This window comes from Macrobrachium nipponense, chromosome 27 (genome assembly GCF_015104395.2).
Source record: "Macrobrachium nipponense isolate FS-2020 chromosome 27, ASM1510439v2, whole genome shotgun sequence".
Lineage (NCBI taxonomy): Eukaryota > Metazoa > Arthropoda > Malacostraca > Decapoda > Palaemonidae > Macrobrachium > Macrobrachium nipponense.
The window spans coordinates 35,287,324-35,311,884 of record NC_087216.1 but is presented as its reverse complement, the minus strand read 5'-3'; the positions used below and the strand labels follow the sequence as shown (position 1 = coordinate 35,311,884).

Here is a 24,561-nt window from a genome sequence, read left to right as displayed (position 1 = left end):
TAAGCTATACTTCTTATTCATGGAGGTAAAAACTAATCTCCTCACCTGGTTGTCCAGCTTAGTAGGTGAGGATGTTTGCAAAGAAAAGTACTTCAAAGTCAGTGTTGAGTCTAAGGTACTATCTGAGTCAGAAGTACCTCCCATGTGATAAGCTATACTTCTTAATCATGGAGGCAAAAAAAAAACAAATCACCTCACCTGGTTGTCCAGCTCAGTAAGTGAGGATGCTTGCATAGGAAGTACCATACCGTCGGTGTTGAGTCCTGAGTCTGAAGAACCTCCCATGTGGTATTCTATACCTCTCATGTATGGAGGGGAAATGGTGAACCTCCCATGTGGCTTTGTAGCCTCTCATGTATGGAGGAGAAGTTGAGTGTGCAGGACCTTCAGTTCTCTACTGCTCACTGATGTAGATGACTTGTAGTAGTTATTCCAACATGACCATCGGGATCTGCCTAATCTCAAGGGCCTAAGGGACAAAACACTCTGTCTAAGCTTGACCAACAGAAACACTAGAGTTCATTAGACTATCACTGCCTCCCTAAACTTCAAACACCATAAAGTTCATTTAGACTATCACTGCCTCCCTAAACTTCTAACACCCTGTAGTTCATTTAGACTATCACTGCTTAACTAAACTTCTAACACCCTAACTTTACCAAGCCAACTATAAAACTGAGTTACCACAACGACAGGACCCCGAGAGTAAACTCTCTGAAGGAACTGAAATTCCTTAAGGTAGGGTGTTGTGAAAAACCACAACTACTCTAAAAAAAAAAACCACCTACACAATCGCCGACAGCGAAACATTCTTCCTCTGGAAGCCAAAGGGTAGCCCTCCGCATACTTGCGCCCTTTGATTGACTTAAGAACCCATTCTTATGAGTATCCGGATAGCGCTGAGGCAATGATTTAACAATAGTCCCTCCTCTTCTTACCAAGAACATAGCATAACCCTCAGAAATGTTAGTCTAGTATGCAAACCCCCTCGAAACCAAAGTGAAGAGGTTATCAAACAGTCCAGGCTCAGAGAAACACCCATCAACTCTCACCACATCCACACAGAGTGGCTGTGAAAGGTGTCCTCCAAATAGGAGCCTCATGATCCGTAACCCTTACCACACGAATCAATGAAGGAACCCAATGGAGAAAAACTCAACTGACTCGTAAACCGGAAGTCGGACTCCGGCAGAGGAGTTACCCTCTACCTCATACAGAAAAATGATGCTAGCTTAAGTCATTCCGCAAAAACTGCCCGACTCGCCGAAACCAGACTACCCTACTTGATGTTTGAGAGACTACTGGTCTGGTTGAATACAACATATCAAACAACTTGAATTAACCGAGATCCCTCCGGAGTCTGGAATGCGGAAAGATAGAATGGACAAAGTCCACAATCCGTTATACTCACTTCCTTCGCCGGAGAAACAAAAAAAACCCACAACTAGCAAACGAGTCTCTCTTCAAAGGTATCTATCCTCTGTCATACCTGTCCGGCAACACCGGTACAGGAAAAAAAGGAGAAAAGCCGAACCCCGACAAGAGCAGCACCCAAGAACCCGGAACTTACTACGCCTGGCTGCTCGATACCAAACGACATAAGATCCCATCATATCTGAGCCTACCGATCCGATTGCGCAACGATATACCAACAAGATGATAAAAACTCCTGCGCAAGTCGTACTCGACTGCGCAACCCGCACTCCCTCCAGACATCATGATGTAACCCTGCTTTCCGATCGCTGTCCACCCACTCACAAGAGCGAACTGTCTATCACCAGTTCCGCAAAACCTTTAAGAGTTAGTCACTCGACTGCGGATACCCTCACTACCCAGTGACGATAACGTTACACCTGAGCCACCTTGGCGATGAACGACCACACATGCGAGTCACTCCCATACTGTTGGGCCAAACATGTACCAACCAAGACGATGACCTAACCTTGAACCAGTCTCAATTTACTGCGAAACTCCGCACTCACCATTGACTATGACACGAGACCAGGACGACTACAATAGGCGAGCAACACCCATAAAGAGCGAAGAAGTCGCAAAACGCGATCCTACTAACCCCCTTTACCAATACGTACTAAAGCTAGACTGGAGTCCGGAGCAAGTGAGGGAAAGAAGTACTCCCAGACACGAAATCAAGGTCGAACCCACCCTGAAAACTCCATAAGGACGGAACAGAAAAGCAGCAGGAAAAATGTGAGAAATTAAGGAGAGAGAAAAGTCACTACGAGTAACCCACAGGAACACCTAGCGCCGACATTGTGCAGGTGGAGAACCAACTGTGCGGTACAGTGCTTTAATAACGGGTTACGAACTGCGGAACCAATGGGAGCCGCAGAAGGAATTACCAGCTACCCTAAGAAAGGGGGCCGAGGGCACAAAAGGTGCTAATTACGATGCAGACCACTGCGAACGGCCGTAGCCCCCCCCAGCAATTACCGCGGTAAGCACGTTACGTCTCACACTCCTAAGGTATATAAATGGGAACGAAGAAGGAAGATTACTAACTACCCTATGAAAGGAGTGGGTGGTGACAACAGGTATCGATACAGTCAACGATGGCACAGGTGAATCTCCAACTGCCGTAGCCTCCTCAAGAACCATGGAGGACACATTACTTCTCAAAACAAGTAAGGATGAAAATACGGAGTTGCGGAACCGCCTTGAAGCATCAACATCAGCAGCCTGAGACTACAGGACCCGTGGAAGGTGCTACGAAGGCAGCCCCTCCAAATTATTTCCTTTAACCCGGAGAGAGAGAGAGAGAGAGAGAGAGAGAGAGAGAGAGAGAGAGAGAGAGAGAGAGAGAGAGAGAGAGAGAGAGAGAGAGAGAGAGAGAGAGAGAGAGAGAGAGAGAGAGAGAGAGAGAGAGATTGAAATCATCTCCAAATTTCAGGATGAAACAATGAAACCGGCTCTACTGTGATATTGGTAAATAAAAACAGGATGAGCGAGAAGACTCCGAAGCAACATCCGAAGAATGAGCAGCTGAAGAAGGTTCTGTAAAGACATTATAAGTTTTAACAGAAAAACTGGGCGAGAGAAAACTAGACCGACTCTGTTCCCCATGATAATCTGAGAAACATTAGAAAATCAGGAAATTATTCAAGACGTGGTCGTGAATACAGTCCGTATTGAAGTTACCGTAACTGACTTGCGTTAATTCGATTTTACGATGGGGTTAGTATTTAAAATCGGAACTACATTGCAAATAAGTCTTCCTATATCTCTCGCGCAGCTGGCGTAGGCAGCATCGTGCATCAGACAGCGAGTTTGTAGGGTTTAAAATAGAATTTAGGCCAAAGGCCGAATATTGGGAACTATGAGGTCATTCAGCGCTGAAGGGAAATTGACTGAAAAAAGTTTGAAAAGGTGTAACAGGAAGAAAAACCTCTCTGTTGCACAATGAGTCAATTGTTAGGAGAGGGTGGAAAAACAGCATGAGTAGAGAAAAAAAATGAAATCAGGAAAGTAAGAGAGAGAGAGAGAATTACAACCATCTAACATCTCCACCTCCATAATTTGCACCCTCTTCCAAGTTAAAAGGTATTAATGATAATATACTCGTATAACTGCGTACAGCTATGAACAACCGAACGAGAACTTGTTGCTAATACGATCGAATCCTATAGCAACATCACTTTATTGTATTGATTGGCGTGCGAAAGTAATTGAATCCGATAACAACGTCTGTTTATTGTATTCATCCGCGTGCGACGGTAATTACTGTTTTCATGTTATAAATGTAGCTGAAGCTGATAAGGCAAATTACGGGTATCAGCAACCTAGATAGAGGTCCCAAGCTTTTGTACGAATTCAACCGCAAACAAGGTAAAGAAAGTAATAGCATGAAAGAGGTCGTTTACTGTTGTTCCACACCGATAAAGATTAATCAAGTGTAAGGTTCGTAATACCTATGAAGAAGAGTGAAAAACGAACGGAATCGCTAAATTTACGCATCTAAGCTGAGGGAAAAACTAGCTTCCAATGAGACGTATTAGTCAAATTTTGGCCTTAAATTACATCGTAAGACGAACAGCATGAATTTGTTTCAGAAGTTAAGTATCCAGATACTTATTATGGTAACTAGGAACAAAATATTAGCCGAGACCAAGTGATATGGTTGAATCTGGAGCCAAGGAAATAGACTAGCCGGCATCATTGTCTGTCTAAGCCACGCCTCCTTACAACAGTGCTGTTTTGACAAGCTTGTGTAATTGTAATTTAATTGAAAAGTAATAAATTACATATTTCAATTTAATTGAAAATTAATAAATTACATATTTTAAGGTAATTAAATTAACTTTATTAGGCCAAAATTAATTTCAGTTGTCACTGTAATTTGATAATACAACTGGTAATTCTTTTGTAACTGTAATTGACATAAGCACAATGTAATTACTGACGGCCATTAGTCTGTTAAACGTATGAAGACGTCATACAACGAATTCCTTATAGTATCTGACATCTAATTATATGCCACAAGATACCAGTATTGACTATGTTAAATGTCCAACATAGTTGAAAAACACGTTTCCTTCAAGACGACAAACCTGGCCTAAGTAAGGAAGAGTTGTTACGTTAGTTACGCTAGCCAATCAGGACAAGAATGATTCGAGAGCGTGAATGACTGCCGAGTTAGTATTTATACTACGCTAATATGATGATACATACAATACAATTAATGCTTTAGTCGGACAGAATCTGATCTTCATTCTATTCGATTACATTCATATTGAATTATACCAAGATCGGATTCTCGTTCGTTTCAATTACACCTGTACTGAATTATCCGTAGTCAGAATGCCTGAGCCTAAAGCGTTAGCCACTATAAAAATCACTCTACCGTTATGTAGTACAGCTAATACTTTTGGCTAGGCTAGGCTACTGTACATTCATACGATATATCGTGAACACTAGGCTAGCCGTAGTTAATTTATTCGATTTCTCTACATAACGAATTATCGTACGTCGATATGCGTTGAACAGAGAATTAGTTGATATTAAAAATTACGCTATCGTATAAGTAGAGGAAAGTAACCTTAAAGACGAAGGATAAGTATTCAACCCTTCAGACCCTAAACCAGATCTGAACGGCCAACCATGGCCTAAAAGATTCTGACGCAAGGAACTCGAAGCAAGAAACACCCAAGAGGCTCTAAGGACACTGACTCTCTATAAACTACTACTTATAATAGAAAACCGACCGGAAGAAGCCTGCACTTCTCTTCCTAAACACTATTTAGCCTATTATCCCTACTCCTCTGTATCTGCCTAAATTTTCATCATCCTGAGAACTTACAAATCGAGGGGAGGGGATATCTGCTGCCAACACTGCCTGCTCCGCGCCGGGGGGGCCGGCAGAACCTACCCACTCGGAGGCTTGCGGTTCTCCATTACCCCCAGCACCCGTTAGGGCTGGTTCTGGAACAGGCAGGGGGGCTGAAAAAGAACGATTAGAATTCACTATACTACTAGTACCACTATCTCTATTTTGGTTAAATTATTCGTCAGGCTAGAAATATGTTTAACATACTGGATAACCTGTCCACTAATTCTGGAATAACTAACTAATGTTTCGTTGTCTCCTGATCAAGACAAACATCTCTGACTAGTATTGCACTAAACCTTCCTACACGAAATAACGAAAAGAACGTCGATCATGAATGCAGGTACTCATCCTACGCTTGAAGGGGGTGCAGAGCCGATGAGCACCAACAGTAGAAAGCTCGATCGTCGAACTGTAGATGAAGTAGAAGCAGAAGCAGAGGCGTTTGCAGTCGGCGACAACGTTATTTTAGAGCCGATGAGCACCAACATATCCAGCAGTAGAAGGCTCGATCGTCGAGGCGTTTGTAGAAGGCGATGACGTTTATTTCCTAACTTATCCATAGCGAGTACAAAGTAGCTATCCAAAGTGAAACGGGAAAATTCGTAGTTTGTAACCAAGATGCGAAAACTCTTTGAGTGGGGTCGGGCTAAATGACCAAAAGTTCGCCTGATGTGGGACTGATCCGCACAGCAAGGCGAACAAAAAACAATTGAGGAATGAGGAGACAGGCCGCTGGTGGCAGGTATTTGCGGCAGCGTTGCCAACGGTACCACAGGTAACTCATTTGACTAGATTTTACCTGCAGCGTTGGTAACACTGACAGTTAGTGGGTAAATATGTGGGGATATAGTTCGGGCTGGTCAGTGACCAGGGCTAATTCAGGTGTTCAGGGAGTGTATTGCAATAAGTATTTTTAACTGACTGTTTGCCACCTTTAATCCATTTCCGAATAACCATATTCTAAGACAATGGACTACAACCTCAGAACCAAAAATATATAAGAATCTATTGGTTTCCCTCTCTGGGTGGTTTATTCAATATCACAGTATAAGCACTTATGGAAGAGAGAGCTATCTGTTCACGAAAGAAGCCCTACGTACCTGTATGTGAATTTCTTTTCACCCCTCTCTCCCTGATACCAAGAGGGGTGCGTTGCTACTGAAAAGCATCCTATGCTATTGATTACCCTAACAGCATGGCTGTCTCACTCTCCTGTATCTAGTTCGTTCCAGGTTATGATGGTATTCTCCTAAATAGAAAATGCAAGAAAGAAGTGAAGCCAGTCATCTCATTCATTCTACTTTCATACCTTCATCTTGGACTAGATACTGACTGCCACCAGGGATACTGGGTGAGCTATGCTACTTATTGATCAGCCACCACCGGACCCAAGGGGAAAAAAAAAAAAAAAAAAAAAGTGCCCAAAGATCTATGGGCAACATCTGTTAAATAAAAGGAAGTGAACTTTGTTTAACGTCGCCAAACCCCAGCTTTCAAAATCCTCTCCACAGACATTTTTCTTAAATGTCAAAGATGAGCTCAGGCCCCTGATGTCATGGGCTCTAGTTCTCCCAAGGGTATTTGACACTCCAGCCTCTGTCACCTATGCATTCCCAAAGGTTTCTCTCAGCCAAAAAGATATTGTATTCTTGGACGCTTCTTTCTTAACCCGTCCTGTACTCGCAAAAAGCCTTCAGCATCCTGGTCTGAAATGACAAGTTCTTTTTAAGTAAGCTCGTAGTACCCTGACAGGACATAACATTTCTTCAGGGTCATCATCCACAAACTTTCCCAAAGAAGGTATCAAAAAGGAGACAAATCTGTCATCTAAATACTGATGAATTTTGAGTTTTGACTACGAATACTGGAATAAATTAAAAGACCACAGACTTCATCCTCTGGAATGCTTCACCATATATGACAGACCATGTAGCTCCCCTACCCTTTTGGTTGAGGACAGAGCCAACAAGACTGCTTTCAGGGTCAAGTTTCTATCCGTGGCTTGTTGCAATGGTTCATATGGGGCTTTGTCAGGCTACTCAGTACCATGGCCAAATCCCAATTGAGAGCTTTTAGTTCCTTCGGGGAACAGGACTGCTCAAAACCTCATTAACAAACAGTCATTTCCCATGAAGAGGAAATGTCTACACCTTTCATTTGCACAACCAAAGCTAGCTCAGACCTGTACCCCTTTATGGCAGAAACAGACAGATGTTTTTCTATTGTGAGATATATCAGAAAATCTATTAACTGTTGAATAGTGGTTCTGAGTGGAGAAAGACTCCCTCTACGACACAAATCACAGTAGACCGCCTATTTTTCCTAGTACACTGCTGTTGAGCTTCTGATATATCCTGCCATCTGCGATGCTGCCTTCTGAAAAAGCCCCTCTCGCAGGAGGTATACTTGACAGTCTCCACCTGTGAAGTGATAGGGACTGCACCGACTGATGGTACCTCTTTATGTGTGGTTGACACAGGAGGTTGTTCCAGGGAGGCAGTTCTCTTGGTCTCTTGGAACATATATTAGGAGTTCCAACATGTCCGGGAACCATTCAGCCTTTGGCCACAATGGGGCTACCAGGGTCATCTTGGATTCCGAGACCACATCACCTTGTTTAGAACCTGACGGATCAGACAAAACTGCGGAAATGCGTATACATCCAGATTGTCCCATGGGTGTTGTAGAGCATCTTCTGCTACTGCTGCTGTGTCTGGGACTACAGAACAATATATCTCCAGCTTTTTGTTGTACTTTGTTGAGAACAAGTCTATGATTGGCCTTTCCCACAAAATGAACATTCTGTCTACCACTTCCTGATGTAAGGACCACTGTGTTCTCAAAATCTGGTCCCTGCGCCTCAATTTGTCGGCTATTAGGTTCCTTTTCCTTGAATATATATCTGGCCCTAATGTCTACAAGTTCTCTACAGCCCACTGATGAAGTTGAACTGTCATCAGGTGTAACTGACAAGATACTAGGCCTCCTTGCTTGTTTACATAAGTTACTACTTTGGTGTTGTCTGACATCAGTACTACCACATGCTCCTTCACTCTCTCCTGGAACTCCTGTAGTGCTAGAAAGGCTGCTTTTAATTCTAGCACGTTTATATGGAGTTACCTGTCCTTGTGATTCCACTTCCCTGAAATCATCAGTTCATCCAAGTGAGCGCCCCACCCCTTGAGCGACGCTTCCGAGAACAGCAGGAGATCTGGAGAGGGTTGTTGAAGGGGAACTCCTACAGTCAGATTACTGTTTTGCAACCACCATAGTAGATCTTTCCTCACCTCTGTTGACGGGAATGTGCTCGCATGGGTGATCTACAGTTGGTGACCATAACCCTTTCATCCTCCATTGTAAGGACCGAAGATGTAGTTGCCTGTGTTGCACCAACTTCTGCAAGGAACTTAGGATTCCTAGGACTACTTGCCACTGCTTCGCTGGTTGTGTTTCCTTTCCTAGGAAGGCATTCACACTTGTTTGCACTTCTTTACCCTGTGGTCTGAAGGGAAAGCTTTGGCCTTTACACCCAAGTACACCAACCTCTGACTGGGGTCCAAACTCGACTTCTGATTTATCACAATGCCTAAGCTGTGACAAAACTGGAGGAGGATATTTCTGTCCCTAAGAATTTTTTCTCAGGCCTTTGCTATCACCAGCCAGTCGTCCAGGTATCTTATTAACCTGATCCCCTGAGCATGCGCCCATGTCGACACGAGAATGAATACTCTTGTAAATACTTCAGGAGACATTGTCCATCCGAAACACGGAACCGAATTGAAAAACCTTCTTTGCAAGACTGAAGCGGAGGAACTTCCTGGAAGACTGATGGATTGGGATCTGGAAGTATGCATCCTCCAAGTCTATTGTCAGCATAAAATCCTTGTCCCCGATTGCTGCTAGAACTGTCCTTGGGGTCTCCATTTTGAATCTTTTTCCTTATGAACAGATTCAATGTCGACAGATCTGTAACTGTCCTCCAGTCTCCATTGGCCTTAGGGACAAGGAAAATACGGCTGTAAAATCCACTTGACGGGAGTATTACTTGCTCAACAGCTCTCTTCTACATCATCTTCACTTCTTGCAGAATAAGGAATTTCTGAGACCCATGAGTGCAAGAGAGGTGTGGTAGTGGTTGTTCTACCAGGGGTGGCCTAAAAGTTGAATGGGATCAGATACCCGACTAAGCACATCCACTACCCACTGCTCCACTCCGATTCTCTGCCACACCTTCCAGTGTTCTGCCAGGTAGCCCCCACTGGTGTGACTCTGGTGAGAGATGCCCAGTCTATCATCTTGAACCTCTCCCTCTGCCTCTAATACCCCTTTCTCTATTGGGTCTATTGTGAAAAGGCTGACGAGAGAATTTTCCTTGGAGAAGAGGGTCTTGCTGACTTATGGGAGGAATTGTGTCTCACTGATCTTTTGTGGTGTTTGTTATCTTACTTCCCTAGAATTAGAATGGCTTCCAGATGCTTTATTAACTGCTGGTTGGACTAATCTATCATCAGTATCCATCCTTCTATCAATTGCAGCTTCCAGCATACCTTTTGGTAACAGCAATTGAGACAAAGATGTCCCCATTCTGAATTGCTAATAGGGAATCCAAATCTATAGTACAGCTTAGTCTGGCCAATGTTGCATCTCTCCTCATCAACAGGATATTAACCCATACATTGGCACTCAAATTTGTCGAGTATGAAATTGCTTTCGAACCCGCTTGAAGCAATCTGATAAACATAGTCTCATCTACTAATCTCCTAGTTGACTCCGAGGATGAAATCTTAGCTACTGCTGTTGACCAAAGGTCTAACCAAGAAGCCGACTGAAAGATAGAAGAGGCTGTTGACTCCATTGTAGCAGCTTCTTGACAAGTCATTAAGGGGCATGCCATCTTCACCTGATCCAAGGTTAATCCAGGTTTTAATCTCATCACATCTGGATTGATTTGGCTTGCTAGCATTAGAAACAAGTGTCGTATAATATTTCCTCTGTCTCAGTAACGGAGGGGTAATGAACTTCAACGATCTATTTGATCTTAAAGAATTATCTCTCCCTGATATCTATGCATTAACATGTTGTAACACTGACTGCATGACTTAAGCATGGTAATTCATATGACACATTAGTATCCTTTTTCTGTCCCAATAGAGCATCAGTCCCAGTAGGAACTATGCTGGAAGGGGTTTCAGACCTTGAGAGGTTATTGAATTGACGAAGCAAGTCCATCACCTCCGCATAAGAAGCCAGAAACTCCTGATTATCCCCTTCATCTGCTTCCAAAACATTCTGTTCAGCTGCAGACGCTGTTAGCTCCCACCTATCAGCTGACAGACTTCCGTGTGATACCTGGCCGTTTCACCCTTCGTCCGTGGCATCTTTGATGGCCATTGTTGGCTTGATCTTGAATAACTACCAGGAGAATGCGAATGCCTAAATCTCTCCATGCCCCTCAATCTAGAGCGAGAACCCTGTCTATTCCTCCAGGATTACTGTTTCCGTGAAGGAGAGCGTATGTCCTCCCTGCTTCTATTAGCACCGGCCATTGCGAATAATAGTAGAACGTATGTTCTCCCTGCTACTACTATTATTTGCAATGGCCAGTGGGCTATCATTTCCCACTGCCGTTGGGAAAGTTGACCTTGATCTTCTGGTATCAAGGCTAGCCATCACTTCCATCGGTTTATCGGTATTATTTGACCATTTAATGGGAGCTTTATCATCCATCCTTCTTATTTTAAAAGGTTTTACAGGAGAAACTGGTACATGTTCTCCATTCTTTGAAGATTGATGTCTACTCTCTGTTGATTCTCTACCCAAGAGTGGTGTATCCACAAACGGCTTTCTCATCACAGTTGCCATCATTGTCCCAGCTGATTCCATCCCAGTGTCCGGCAAGCCTTTCAGCTGTGCCAACGTATTTACATGACGGCTGTCATTGTCATTACCTGTATCAACCACTATCTTCGTCACTGTTTTTGACAGGGATGTGACATTACTGGCTCTTAGATGAAGAAGAGTTAAATCATTCTTCTCCTTGTGGCACGAGGATCAGCCATGAAGTCCCTTATCCTCCGCCGCTTGACTGGTGCACGCAGTGACGTCATAGAGTCTTGCAATGACATCGAACTAGAAGACGACAACGATTTACGTCTTTTACTTTTGTCTTTCTTATTTATCTTCTGTACCAAAACTTGTAACTTTTTCATAAATGCGTGTGCTACCAAGTCTGACAGTGTATGTGCATCCAGAGGCAACAAGGATGTGATTGAAGTAAGCTGTAACGTCATGGTGGCCACCATGTCAGTTTGTGACGTCACTGATGGCATGGGTTGTGATGTCACTACGCTTGATGGAAGACACTGTGTAGCTACTGCTGGTATCCCTGCATGTGCCGCAAAATTACTTCCCAAATTCTGAGTCATTGGAAAGATCAGTGCTGCTGCCATTAACGTAGCGTTTGTCCCCCATAAACTGCAGACCAGGTGGAGGAGGGACACTCATAGTGAGTGTGATGTCATACAGTAGGACTACATCCCCTCCAAGGTTGGTACACCTGATAGGCCTAATGCCGACCACATTCCTTCCATCCTCTGTGCATCAGGGGCTGAAACATGGGACAAAGATGGAGATTCTCCCCCTCTTCCTGCCGGGAAGGAAGGAACGCAATTATGTACAAAACTTCCCAAAACTCCTCCTGGCGTTTCCAATAACAAATAATTAGAAGAAACTGATGGGGTATGGGAAACATCAAATCCAGGTGAAGAAACATACGGAACAGTATGATGTATAGCCGAAACAAAAGAAGGTGAAGACTTGGTCATCCAAAGATGGCGTCGTCTCCTTTCTTTTGTACTAACTCTTAATTTTTCATTAAACTTCTTCCATTGTTCCACCAACCAACTAAGACAAATTGATCAAGGATTGGTAATAGTACATAAATTCACTCTGCACCTGTTACAAGTTGGGTGAGGATCCGTAGACACCGACATTAAGAATCTTGAACAAGGAAACCAACTCACTCCAGGGTATTTCCTTTGTCTCTTGTGAGATCCTGAAGAAAGTTCTGTTGGTGAAGAAAAATTCTCCATGATCTCACAACTTACTCAAACCTACCAGATCACACACACACTGAGAGCACCCAGAGAAAGGTAACAAAGAAAGATATGAAAGAAAGTAACTGATAGGTCACAGGATGCCCAAGGCATTGTAGGAACTACCAATACCCCATGACCAGGTACAGATGGCAATAGTCCCTGGATCACACAAGTTTTTATTAATTTTACCGGATTTCCAGCTGGCACTAGAATATTTATCCTAATGTTATGACCGAAGGTTTGATTTGTACATAAACAAATTCTGTGTTAAAGTAGAGAACGAAGACCATATGTACCTAAATCCGTACAATGCACAAATAAAATGCCATAGCAACTACAGAGGGCATATTCTGGATAAAATGATCACCCAACAAAGTGGAACTGTGAACCAATTTGTATAAACAGACAGTAGTAAGAATCACAACTTGTATAAACAGACAGGGTAAGAATCACTAAGCAGGATGTAATGTGTGGATATCATATATAAACCTATATAAAAATACTTGAGAACAACTGGAATGTAGGGTATGAATCACTATGCAGGATGTAATGTGTGGACATCATAGATACAACCTAACTAAAAATACTTGAGTACAGAACTGGAATGTCAATAAGAGAAATTACACTAGTACTTAAAAGTAAAAGGTTTATGATGAAGCAAAAAAATACTGTACATAACCCAAAATAAGTACTATTCAAAACTGAATAACTGTTCAATAGAAAGCGCAGAATAAAAAAATATACAAGATAATGAAAATAAAATACAATCAATTGAAAGCAAAGAGTTAAAAAAAAAACTAAAAGATAATGAAAATAAAATACAAACAGAATAATTGTATAACATTAAAGACGCAAACCTACAATGTACCATCACAAATAGAGGTCGAGGAACCTAACCAAAACGTCATGAAAGAATTAGTAGAAAACCACAAAAATAATGTTTCTCAATTTCACGATAATACGAAAAGACCATTAAAAGTCCTCATAAAAACAAGAACCAAATTACTAATCCATTTGTCAAACCAAACTTAAATTAATTAATTTGTCAAATAAAAATTAAAACACAGACAGCACCTGATATCATTAAACAATTAATTCATCAACATCATAAACAATAAACCAATCAATAGAGGGCTCACCTCAAAATCAAGACAAACCACAGATCACTAAGAATATTTAAGGGGGAGAAGTATTTAACCAATCACAGGCTTTAAACTCTTCACAATAAACAAGAACCAAAGAAACTGACAGACTCGTGAAAAAAATGCATGTCTATTCACCATCAAATTTACTGGAGAGAAAAAATATATATTTTAGATGAATTTCTAGAAAATCTAATGAAAGATCAAAATATAAACTAGTAATGGAACACAAACTAAAGATTGCCATACATACTAACTAACTACTAAAAGACTAAAGATTACTGTACATATTAACTACTAAAAAGGAAATTCCTAAAGAACAGCAAAATATAACTTCTTGTGAACTTTTGTAAATAAAAATCTCACGTTATCCTGTGGAACACAATCTCCTTAGAGAATAAAAACTCACAGCAATATGTTTACATGTAAACATCAACACGCAAATTTTTACTAGCACTAATAGCATCAAAAGGTGAAGGGGGCAACTTATGAACTATTAACTACATCACCTGCAACTTATATAATCAACTGTATAAAAACTAAAATGAAAACTTGCAAGTACTTATAGATAATCTCCAAAGGTCCCTTTTAATAGCTGGCTATTTTATGGTTCATTTAATGTGTATAACCCTCTTTGGGATTACTATTGTATATCATTGAGTCTTGCAGGAAAGGTAGTAGAACAGATCTTTAATTCGAATAATACAGTCAACCCTAATTAAGACTGACTAATAGGGGGCCAGTGTGTCCGGTTTAACCAGCAATACCTGAATATACATATGTACAGGCAGTCCCCAATTATCAGCAGATTCACTTAATGCTGACCCAGTTTTATGGTGCTAGACGCCATAAATTCGGTGATTTATGGCGTCATAACCCGCCAAGTTCCGGTTATCGGCGCCATAAGATGCCAATAATAGAGTTATGGTGCCATAACATACCTAAAGGTGGCACCATTAACTGGTTATCAGTGCCATTAACCAGATATCTGTGCCATAAGCCCCATAAATCACCAAGTTTCGGTTAATGGTGGTTTTCGCTTATCAGCTCCCTGCTGAGAATGGAACCCCCCCTTATAATAACCGGGGACTGCCTGTACCTCTAAATGCCAATAAATATACATACAACACCCCAAGGGGATAGCAGTCATTTCATTATAAGCTAAGTCCTCTCACCTTTCTGCGAGTGGATGGGATGGAAGGAATAGGGATATCTTATCGAAGGCCAGGACTCCCTATTTTTCATCTTCAAGAATTGGTCTCCATCCTTGTGCCAAGAAGAGTATTACAGAACACTGAGGTTGCTGTACTGTGAGTAGGCCTGATCCATAGATCAAGGGAGTTAGAAATATAATTCCAATTGCACCAGGAAAAACCTTGCAAAATCAGAACTGATTGACTCTTGTAGTCAAAAACAAATCTGGAATCCGAAGAAATTTGTGCTGACAAACTGTAATTACCTTGGCTCAGGGAGTTGAAGGTTAATGTTAGCGTAGGAAGAATCAAGAGTCAAATTTCTAATGTGAATGATGAAACGAGATTTCTTCCTACCTGAAAAGTGTCGAAGTCTCTGGCTGAACACAACAGACTGACTGTCAATCCCCACAATGACAGCCATATGGGTCTGATTGAATGAATACATTCAATTGTGAGAAATGCCCCCTCAACTTAATTTATGAACGACATAAAAGTTGGACTTAAGTTATGAACGACATGAAAGTTGGTTGAACAATCCCGTCCGCTTGTATGTAGGTGATATGGTAATGTCCATTGGCTGTCACCTATGTGATCTAAACGCATTGCACTGATGTGCTATTTATGACCTACATGGTTGTTGCCGCCTCTACGTCTTGTGAACATGATTTGGTGCCATTATAGATGTCCTCAGTTCTATCAATGCTCTTCATTCAACAGAATGAACAAGGTGGTGATTGGACAGGAATTGGAGTGGTCAAACACTGCTCTCACGAGAGCATTACAAGGAGCAAGAGAAAAAACCACCACCACAGAATGAGAGAAACACACTGCAGTCACCAACTCGATCATGGAAGGTGTTCCAAAGCTCTGACAGGGACATGCTGCTGATGGAGCAGGGGTAGAGGTGAGACCACCAAAGCAGTTTCAAAACTGAGAGAGGCACATGCTGCAGTTGTCGACTCCATTACGGAAGAGGTTCAAAAGCTATGACATGGACACTGCTGTATAAGTAAGACTACTGAAGAGGCTCCAAAGCTGTGACAGGTCAACACTCCAGTCGTCAACTCATCACAGAAGGGGTTCCTATCTCTGATAGGGATATGCTGCTGACGGAGCAAGGGTAGAAGCGAGACTACTGAAGAGGCTCCAAAGCTGCAAGAGGCACATGCTGCAGCTGCCGACTCACACTGGTTATGGCACACCACAAACTGGAGTGGTAACACTGGAACAACCAAAGGAAGAGCAGCAGGGCTGGCAACTGTTGAGGTGGACGTCACAGTAAGCAAGAGGACAGGAAACAGACTAATTGGCCAACAAAGGTTGGTACCCCTGGAAGGGCTAGGGAAGTCCAGATAACCAGCCAACTTCTGATATATAAAGACACTGCCTCTTCCCTGATTGTGGGGGAGGAAACCTCCCGACCCCAAAAGAGCAGGTTACTTAAAAAATATCTCCTGATCACTCTTCCAAGATTTCCAAAGTTGTTCACAACACAGGTGAGCTAAGGAAAAATGGGAAGGGGATAAAAACTTCCAAAAAAGCAGCAGCAAATCGAGGAAAGGGGACTGAGAAGTGGTCCCTTCTTCCTCCTCCAATGTTTTCTCGGCAAAGAACTCCACTGCTCATGAGTCCAGTCAGAGAGGGAAGGGAGCAAGGCAGCCACTCACAACAAAGTCCCCCCCCACCCCCCACAAAAACCATAGATGGGAACTCCCACTGCTCTTGGAGAGCAAATCGGAACCAACGCATTGTCAAAGATCTTGCGACATAAACTATTAAGCAAAAAGTATCTTTGTATGAACTGAATACAAAACCCTTGCCTGGAAACAGAAAAAACACATCTTATGTTGATCTTCTCTATCTACACAACATTTGAGACTAAAACATTACAACAATCCAAGAAAATGTGTAGTCTAAAATAAAAAACATTGTGTATTCAAGAAACCAGAATGTACACAAAAATAATTAGAATTACATATATGGAGAAAGACTAAAAACTTATGCAAACTTGTAACCAGAATAAGTAAATATATCATAAGAGAGACAGAAACACGATGAAATGCTGCAATATATCAATATACACAAAGTATAAACAAAAATATTAAAACAGACAAGAAATCAGAACAGCAAGACAAAGAAGGAATGCACGTCTCATTGAGACTTTGGCCGAGTAAAATGCGTGAATTTGAGTGCACTCTGACTAGGTGGGGATTACTTCTGCCCCTATCTTTGGTAGCTGTTACCACAACCACCTTGCAAAAAGTTTAACGGCCAGATTTCGAGTTCGCTGAAAGTTAACCTCAAATGTAAAGACTGATTGTCTGTAATCGTGTACGAACAAATGGAAAATTTGTCAAATTACCACATCTTCCTAAAAAATGATAAGGTTCTTGCCCCAAAAGAGATAGGCAACATATTACGAGAAATTTTGCCAACATTACCAACAACAAGACCCTAGAAGAATCAAACCAATTAAATTTTAAATGACAGTTGTACGCATATATTAATTAGAAATTAATTATGGAAGATTTAGATGCCTTTTCAAACTAACATCTAGCACCATTATTTATATCATACACTTTACAATTTTATCATCATTTGTGGCTCAGAAATTTGTTACTGAAAAATGTGTAAGGGTTTATTATTCCCACCTCCAAACCAAGAAAAGACAAAATACTATACACAATTGCAGACCAATAAGTTGCCTTGTTAGGGGGTAGTGCTGTCAGTGCATCTCACATGAAACACTATGCATTAATTATTAAAGTTTGTTTGCAGCTTCCTCTTGGCCCCTGGCTGCACCCAATCTTTAGCATTTTACTTTACCTCCATTCCCACTTCCTTTCTTCCATCTTGCTATCTAACCACTTGAACTCCCTTTTCATAGTCTTAAGCACTGATTGGCTAAAAGTGCCCCAGTGCTAGGCTTTACAGTATAGCATATTGCCTTGCTTATGCAAATTGTTAAAGAAAATGGTGAATGCACGACTCATATGGGACACAAAAATATGACAATGATACCTATCCAGTTTTGATCACATAACAAAAGATCTCCTATAAATTAATTATCCTATCTGAAATGTCACATCCTAAAGGATTTTACTGCAAATACATAATTGCTATTTTATTTAATTTGCAAAAAGCCTGCAATATCACAAGGGATACTTGCCATTGGAAACATTATTATAAAAAAAATTAATACACATGCTTATTTGCTCATTTTCATAGGAACCTTTCCAACAAACCATGCCTTTTAAGTAAAAATTGATGATACTCATTCCAAGACTATAACACTTACAAAAAGTTCCACTGGGAAGTGTTCATATTTCTATTTTCTTATATATAAATGATTAGGATGCCAAATGTAATTAAAAACAATTCTACTTACCTTGCCCATGGCAACCCTTTGCCATGAACTATGATCACAAGTTGAGCAAGGATTTCTTGGCAGTTTGTCGAGAGAGGTGGTTCTTCTCTTGCAATTTTTACATTCAAAGAATCTCTTCTTAGCTTTCACAGCCTTTAATGGATGGTTTTCCTCTCTACAAAAGTCGGAGGCAGACTGGGCAAGGTATTTGCACTACAAAAAAGAATTAGTGGGAAAAATATATTTACTTTCAAACAACGATTAAAAATATTAACATTATCAAATTTATGTAAATTATGCATGTGCTTTTATTCTAAAAAAGCAGGTACGTATACTCAATTAACTTTTAGTCGAATATTATCAGGAAAAATATTGACTTTCAATATAAGCTGCCTGCATTATAAGCATACTAACTAAAGAACTGAAAACATCATAAAAAATTTTAATGTTAACATGAGAGAGAGAGAGACCTTACAGACCTTACAGTTCGTTCGGGTTGCCCCAGGTCCCTCAGTGTGAGGCACCTCTAATGTCTACCAGAGAGTTGCTAGTACATCTTCCGGTATATTTTGCATCTTCCAATCTTGGATGGTCTGGGATGCAGTTTAGATATTTGTCGAGCTTATTCTTAAACACATCTACGCTCACTCCTGATATATTCCGCAGATGAGCTGGCAACGCATTGAATAGACGCTGCATTATCGATGCTGGTGCGTAGTGGATTAATGTCCTGTGTGCTTTCCTTATTTTTCATGGTATAGTTTTGGGCATTATTAATCTTTCTGATATTTTTAGTTCCATGATGTTTTCTGCTATTCCTTCTATCTGTTTCCATGCCTGAATTATCATGTAGCGTTCTCTTCTCCTTTCTAGACTATAATTTTAAGGATTGTAGTCTTTCCCAGTAGTCAAGGTCCTTAACTTCTTCTATTCTAGCTGTAAAGGACCTTTGTACACACTCTATTTGAGCAATATCCTTTTGATAGTGTGGGTACCATATCATATTGCAATATTCAAGTGGACTACGAACATATGTTTTATAAAGCATAATCATGTGTTCAGCTTTTCTTGTTTTGAAGTGCCGTAACAACATTCCCATTTTTGCTTTACATTTTGCCAAAAGAATTGCTATTTGATCATTGCATAACATGTTCCTATTCATCATCACACCAAGGTCTTTAACTGCTTCCTTATTTGTGATTGTCTCATTATTAGGTTCCCTATATGCATATAGCTTTCCTTCTCTGTCTCCATAATTTATGGATTCAAATTTATCAGAGTTAAATACCATCCTATTTACCTCTGCCCAATCATATACTTTGTTAAGGTCTCTTTGTAGAGCGTTCCTATCTTCATCACAAGTAATTTCTCTACTTATTCTTGTTTCATCAGCAAAACTACTCACTACCGAATCCTTAACATTACTGTCTATGTCTTCAATCATAATAACAAACAGTATTGCAGCTAACACAGTACCTTGTGGCACACCGGATATTACCTTGGCTTCATCCAATTTCTCATCGTTTGCAATAACTATCTGTTTTCTGTTGTGTAAAAATTCTTTTAACCATCTTCCTACTTTATCCATGATATTGTGTTTTCTAATTTTCTTCGCTAATATATTATGGTCTACTTTGTCAAAAGCTTTTGCAAAGTCTAGATAAACCACATCTGTTTCATTTCTGCTTTTCATATTTTTGAATATGTTCTAACGGTGGACTAACAATTGGGTTTGTGTACTTTTTCCGGGTACGAAACCATGTTGTCCTATATTAAACAAAATTATTTTTTTATTAAATGTTTCATAATATTTTTCTTCATTACCCTTTCATTACACTTTCATAATATGTTATGTTAGACTCACAGGCCTATAATTACTTGCCTCTAGTCTGATCCACTTTTGAATGTAGGGGTAATATATGCGAATTTGTGCTCATCATAAATCTTGCCTGTATCTACCTTTGTCTTAATAATATTGCAAGTGGCTTTGCGATAGAATGAACTACTTTCTTTAACAAAATAGCAGGAATTCCATCAGGCCCTGCTGCAGCTTCCATTTTTAATTTCATTAATAGCCTGCACAATATCAGCTTCATTAATATCTATGTCAGCAAATATATTCATATTTTCGTCCCTTACTTCTATATCGTTATCTTCATTATCTATTCTAGGGGTGAATTCTTCTCTTATATCGTTTTTCGCCAATATGTTGCAAATTTCCTTTTTTCATTCGTTAATCTCCCTTCAATTCTTAGAGGGCCTATTTCTATTCTTTTATTCATCTTTTTCCGCGTATGATATAATAGTTTGGGGTTTTGCTTGATATTTATAAGGGTTTTTTCTTCCAAGTCCCATTTTTCTTTTTTTTTTTTTTTATTTCTTTTGATTGTATAATCTTTTGTTCTGCATTTTCTATCTACTTTTTAGGGAGGTCTATACTTTTCCATGCAATTTTTTTTTTTTTTTTTTTCTTTTTGCAAGACATTTTTTTCCCACACCTTTTCTGATTTCCTGGAACAAGATCCTTCTGTCTCTTGTGGTATGCATGACTGAGTTTACTTTTCTTCTTCGGTATATATTTATCCACTATTTTCTCTAATATTTTATATAATATCTCCGTATTTACCCTTATGTCATCACTTACAAAAATGTTATCCCAATCTTTGTTTAATTCTTCATTTATTTCTGACCATTTTATATTTTTACTGTAGAAGTTGTATATTCCATATCCTTCCCACTTTTTCATTTCTTGCTTATCTCTGTTTTCACTTGCTTTGGAATGGACTGTTAATTCTATGACATTATGGTCTGAAATACTCGCATAATAAACTATTATTTCTTTAACATAATTCATCTCGTTCACAAATACTAGGTCTAAAGTATTTTCCTTTCTTGTTGGCAAGTGATTTATTTGTTGAATGTTGTATTCTAGTAGCATATCTAATAGCTTTTCGAATTGCCTCTTATCCTTCTGCAGAAGAGAAGGAGAGAGAGAGAGAGAGAGAGAAGAGAGAGAGAGAGGAAGAGAGAGAGGAGAGAGGCGCACAAGACATTTTAAGTACAACAACCGAACAGGATTAGAACTTGGGACAATAAGTATGTTTTATGGATATCAGTCTTCAAAACTCTAACTTTTCCATTTCAGTTTACCTTCTTTCTCCCTTGTTTTGCTTCCTCTTCAGATATATGGATTGCAATTTAATTTCAGTTTTATCCTCTGCAGAAGAGATGAAAGGCTCTCACTGGGCAACAAATGAAGCAATTGCGCAAGGCTGGTGGAAGAATAGTGGTGCAAAACTGATAGCTGGTCATTTAAGTCTTCATGACAATGTCAAGAGTACTTGTGTGCCAACTACAGATCAGCCACCAGAAAAGGTAATTGTCCTCCAAAGCATTTAACTCACTCACTCTCTTTGAAGACAACAGCTAATGTGAAAATGGACTTCAAAAAGGATGGGAAAAAGTCAATCTTCAATCACTTTGAAAGAAGCCATGGCATGAGTTTCATTGGACTAAAAATAAGTTAGCCTAGATGGCTGGATTGTCTACAAACAAGCCCTTCATGAAGCACTGTAAGAGACAACTAAGATCATAACATCAAATCAAATGAGGTTGACCTACCAGTCTAGTTGAGACCATAGTGGAGTGAGCAGCATCATACTAGTATAATTGGAGGCTCTGAGCTTCATTAGTATTTGTCTGATCAGACCACCTGGAGGAAGGACGCACACATCAAGGTTATCCAACCCATAAAGCATACCACCAAGCCCCTGGGGTATTGTGACTGACTGCAATCAAGCTTGCCTTCCTAACAATTAACCTTGGCCTCCCCTTATTAAAGATACTGCATCCACCAATAGCCGATGTGGCGTTTAAGATAACAACAAACATGGAGAAACACTCACCATAGTTTCAGTGCAATTATGAAGAATAGTTCAGAAACTCTTAGGACAAATATGAAGAGATTTATAGTGTCTCGGGTCCTGCTACTATTGGTGAACTAAACTATTTGCATGATGAGGACGGTGAGAATATGAAGAGTGCTAATCAACTAATACTCTGGAAGCTGCAATTACAGGGATTTCATACTGAAACAACCTTGGGGTACCACTACCTCCAGAGAAGACAAGTATACTAACAGAGAATACCAACACTAATTTGAGGACTTTACTAATGCTGAATAACCTTCTAGTGGTGCTGGGGTATCAACCTTGTCTCCAGAATGTGGCCTTAATGGATGGAAACAAGATGACTCTCCAATTAGGTGGCCATCCGAAGTACAAGCCTCAGTTACAGGAATGGACACTTCATCACAAATACCACCTTAACACTGCCACATTTAGTTAAATGCTTTGAGCTTTTCACTATATGTTTTGAGATTTTCACTATATCCACCCAAACTTTCACCTCCATTGTAATCATTACCATCTGAGAACTATGATACTCTACACCAATATTCAGAATATGACCACTGACATACAATGGACTGTGTTCATCTACCACCCCACCAAGACATCTCTACAGACCTGTTTCTGTATTCTGCCTTTATAGTACTGTACCAATAACATATACACAAATGAGTTCTCAGCATTTTTCACCATCTATGAAGTATGAATTTTGGCCATTTACTCTCCCTCTTGTGTGCCAAAGAGAAATAAGTTACTATAAAAAATAGGAAAAGTAATAAAATAAAATCTGGTGATACAGCAATAATTCTAAATATAACTTGTTTCTATCCTGTATGACTGAAAGAAGTTATTAGAAAAATAGAAAAAGTACTACAATGTATACAATAAATTCTGCTAATGCAGCCAAAGTATTTAATGTAACAAGTTTCCAAATGTTATGTAGATTTCACTAGGGTGCCAGAAGCAGAAGTACCTTGCATGTGTGAGATGTCGAGATATTCATGTGATTCATCTGTTGACTGAAACTACAGTACTCGACAAGATATTAGCTAAGTTGCCTAATATCTTGTCGAATTTTGAAGGAACAGAAAAGTTGGTTAGAAATTTTGTCAGTGCATTAGGCTGTTTACAGCATGTAGAGAAAGGGGTGGAGCTTGGACACTGACAAGGAGAGTGTACTCAGTCACTTGCTTGGAGGTTTAATAAGCAGCTGTATATTTTTTTTAGTCAGTGCTCCCACTGCAATTTTTGCCTACAACGTATCACTTTATTGCCCCCTGTGACCTTAATATGGGCCTAGACGGTGATTTGAGTCAACAGATAATAGCACAGATAATGTCGTTGAAGCAAAGCAGATATTAGATCAGCTGGTAGTGAGGAGGCATTCAATTCGATGCTTGGTTGCCAGATTTAACGTTTGACCATTCTCAAGCATCAACTAGAAAAAAATTGATGCTTGAGAACAGTTAAACTTTGATCCGAGGTCTTCTTAGGCATACCAGGGTGCTTTTTCTGAGATGAAATCTCATGGTTGCCACCTTTGTCAAATCTGGCAACCCAGAGTCGAACTGAATGTCTCCTCGCAACCAGCTGATCCCGCTATTATTTGACTCAAACCACCATCTTTGCCCATATTAAGGCCACCGGGGGGCAATGAGGTGATACGAAGTAGCCAAAAAAAATTGCAGTGGGAGTGCTGACCAAAAAATATATACAGCTGCTTAATCCTCCAAGTAAGCGACTGAGCACTCTCTCCTAGTCAGTGTCCAAGCTCCACTCCTTTCTCAACGTGCTGTAAAAAGCCTAATGCACTAATGAAATTTCTTCCCAAATATTCCGTTCCTTCAAAATTCGAAAAGATATTGGGCCGCTTGATGCTAAGCGGCCTAATATCTTGCTGAGTACTGTACTTTAATAAAGCTAGAATAAACGCAAGTTCCTCCTTGTGGATCAAGCTCATGAATTATTATATCTCATATCCATTACAATAGGCTAATTTTTCCACTCTCAACTCATAACTGAGTGCTGGTGTACAAAGAAGAAATGAAGTGAATGAAATAGAAAGCAACCTCCTGACCCTCCCTTTATAGTTAAGGAAGGCAAACCCTTTGGCCAACTTGTACAATCATAAGTTTTAAGGGTTGAGGAAGATTTGTTTTAGAATTTTAATATATTCTCACCTTGATGCAAACATAAGCAGTTGTGGGAATTTCCATGATGGAGGCCATTTTATCTTCCAACATTTCCTTTTTCTCTAGACCTTGATAGTATTTTTCCAAAGCCTCATTCTCCACTACCTGAAATTTGAATACACATGATAAAAAGAACTGGAAGGAAACATTTGAAAAAACTTCTTTACATAAAAGAAAACTGCAGTACACATTAATTCAGTTTGCAAAATCTTTATAATAATATTCTAAAGCTTGCTTCTACTTGATGGAAAATCATTCAACCTACACTCCTATATCCCATATGTGAAATTATATACTGTATATTGAGAAAAATTG

The 24,561-nt window shown here is 40.1% G+C and overlaps 1 protein-coding gene across 1 annotated transcript in view; it reads right to left on the bottom strand.

Annotated features, from left to right (window-relative positions):
- LOC135201016 (protein MCM10 homolog) overlaps positions 1 to 24,561 on the bottom strand; it is a 219,168-nt gene that overhangs the window by 8,013 nt on the left and 186,594 nt on the right. The window contains 2 exon segments of the mRNA XM_064229835.1: positions 18,168 to 18,359; positions 24,235 to 24,351. Coding sequence (XP_064085905.1) covers positions 18,168 to 18,359; positions 24,235 to 24,351 — 309 coding nt within the window.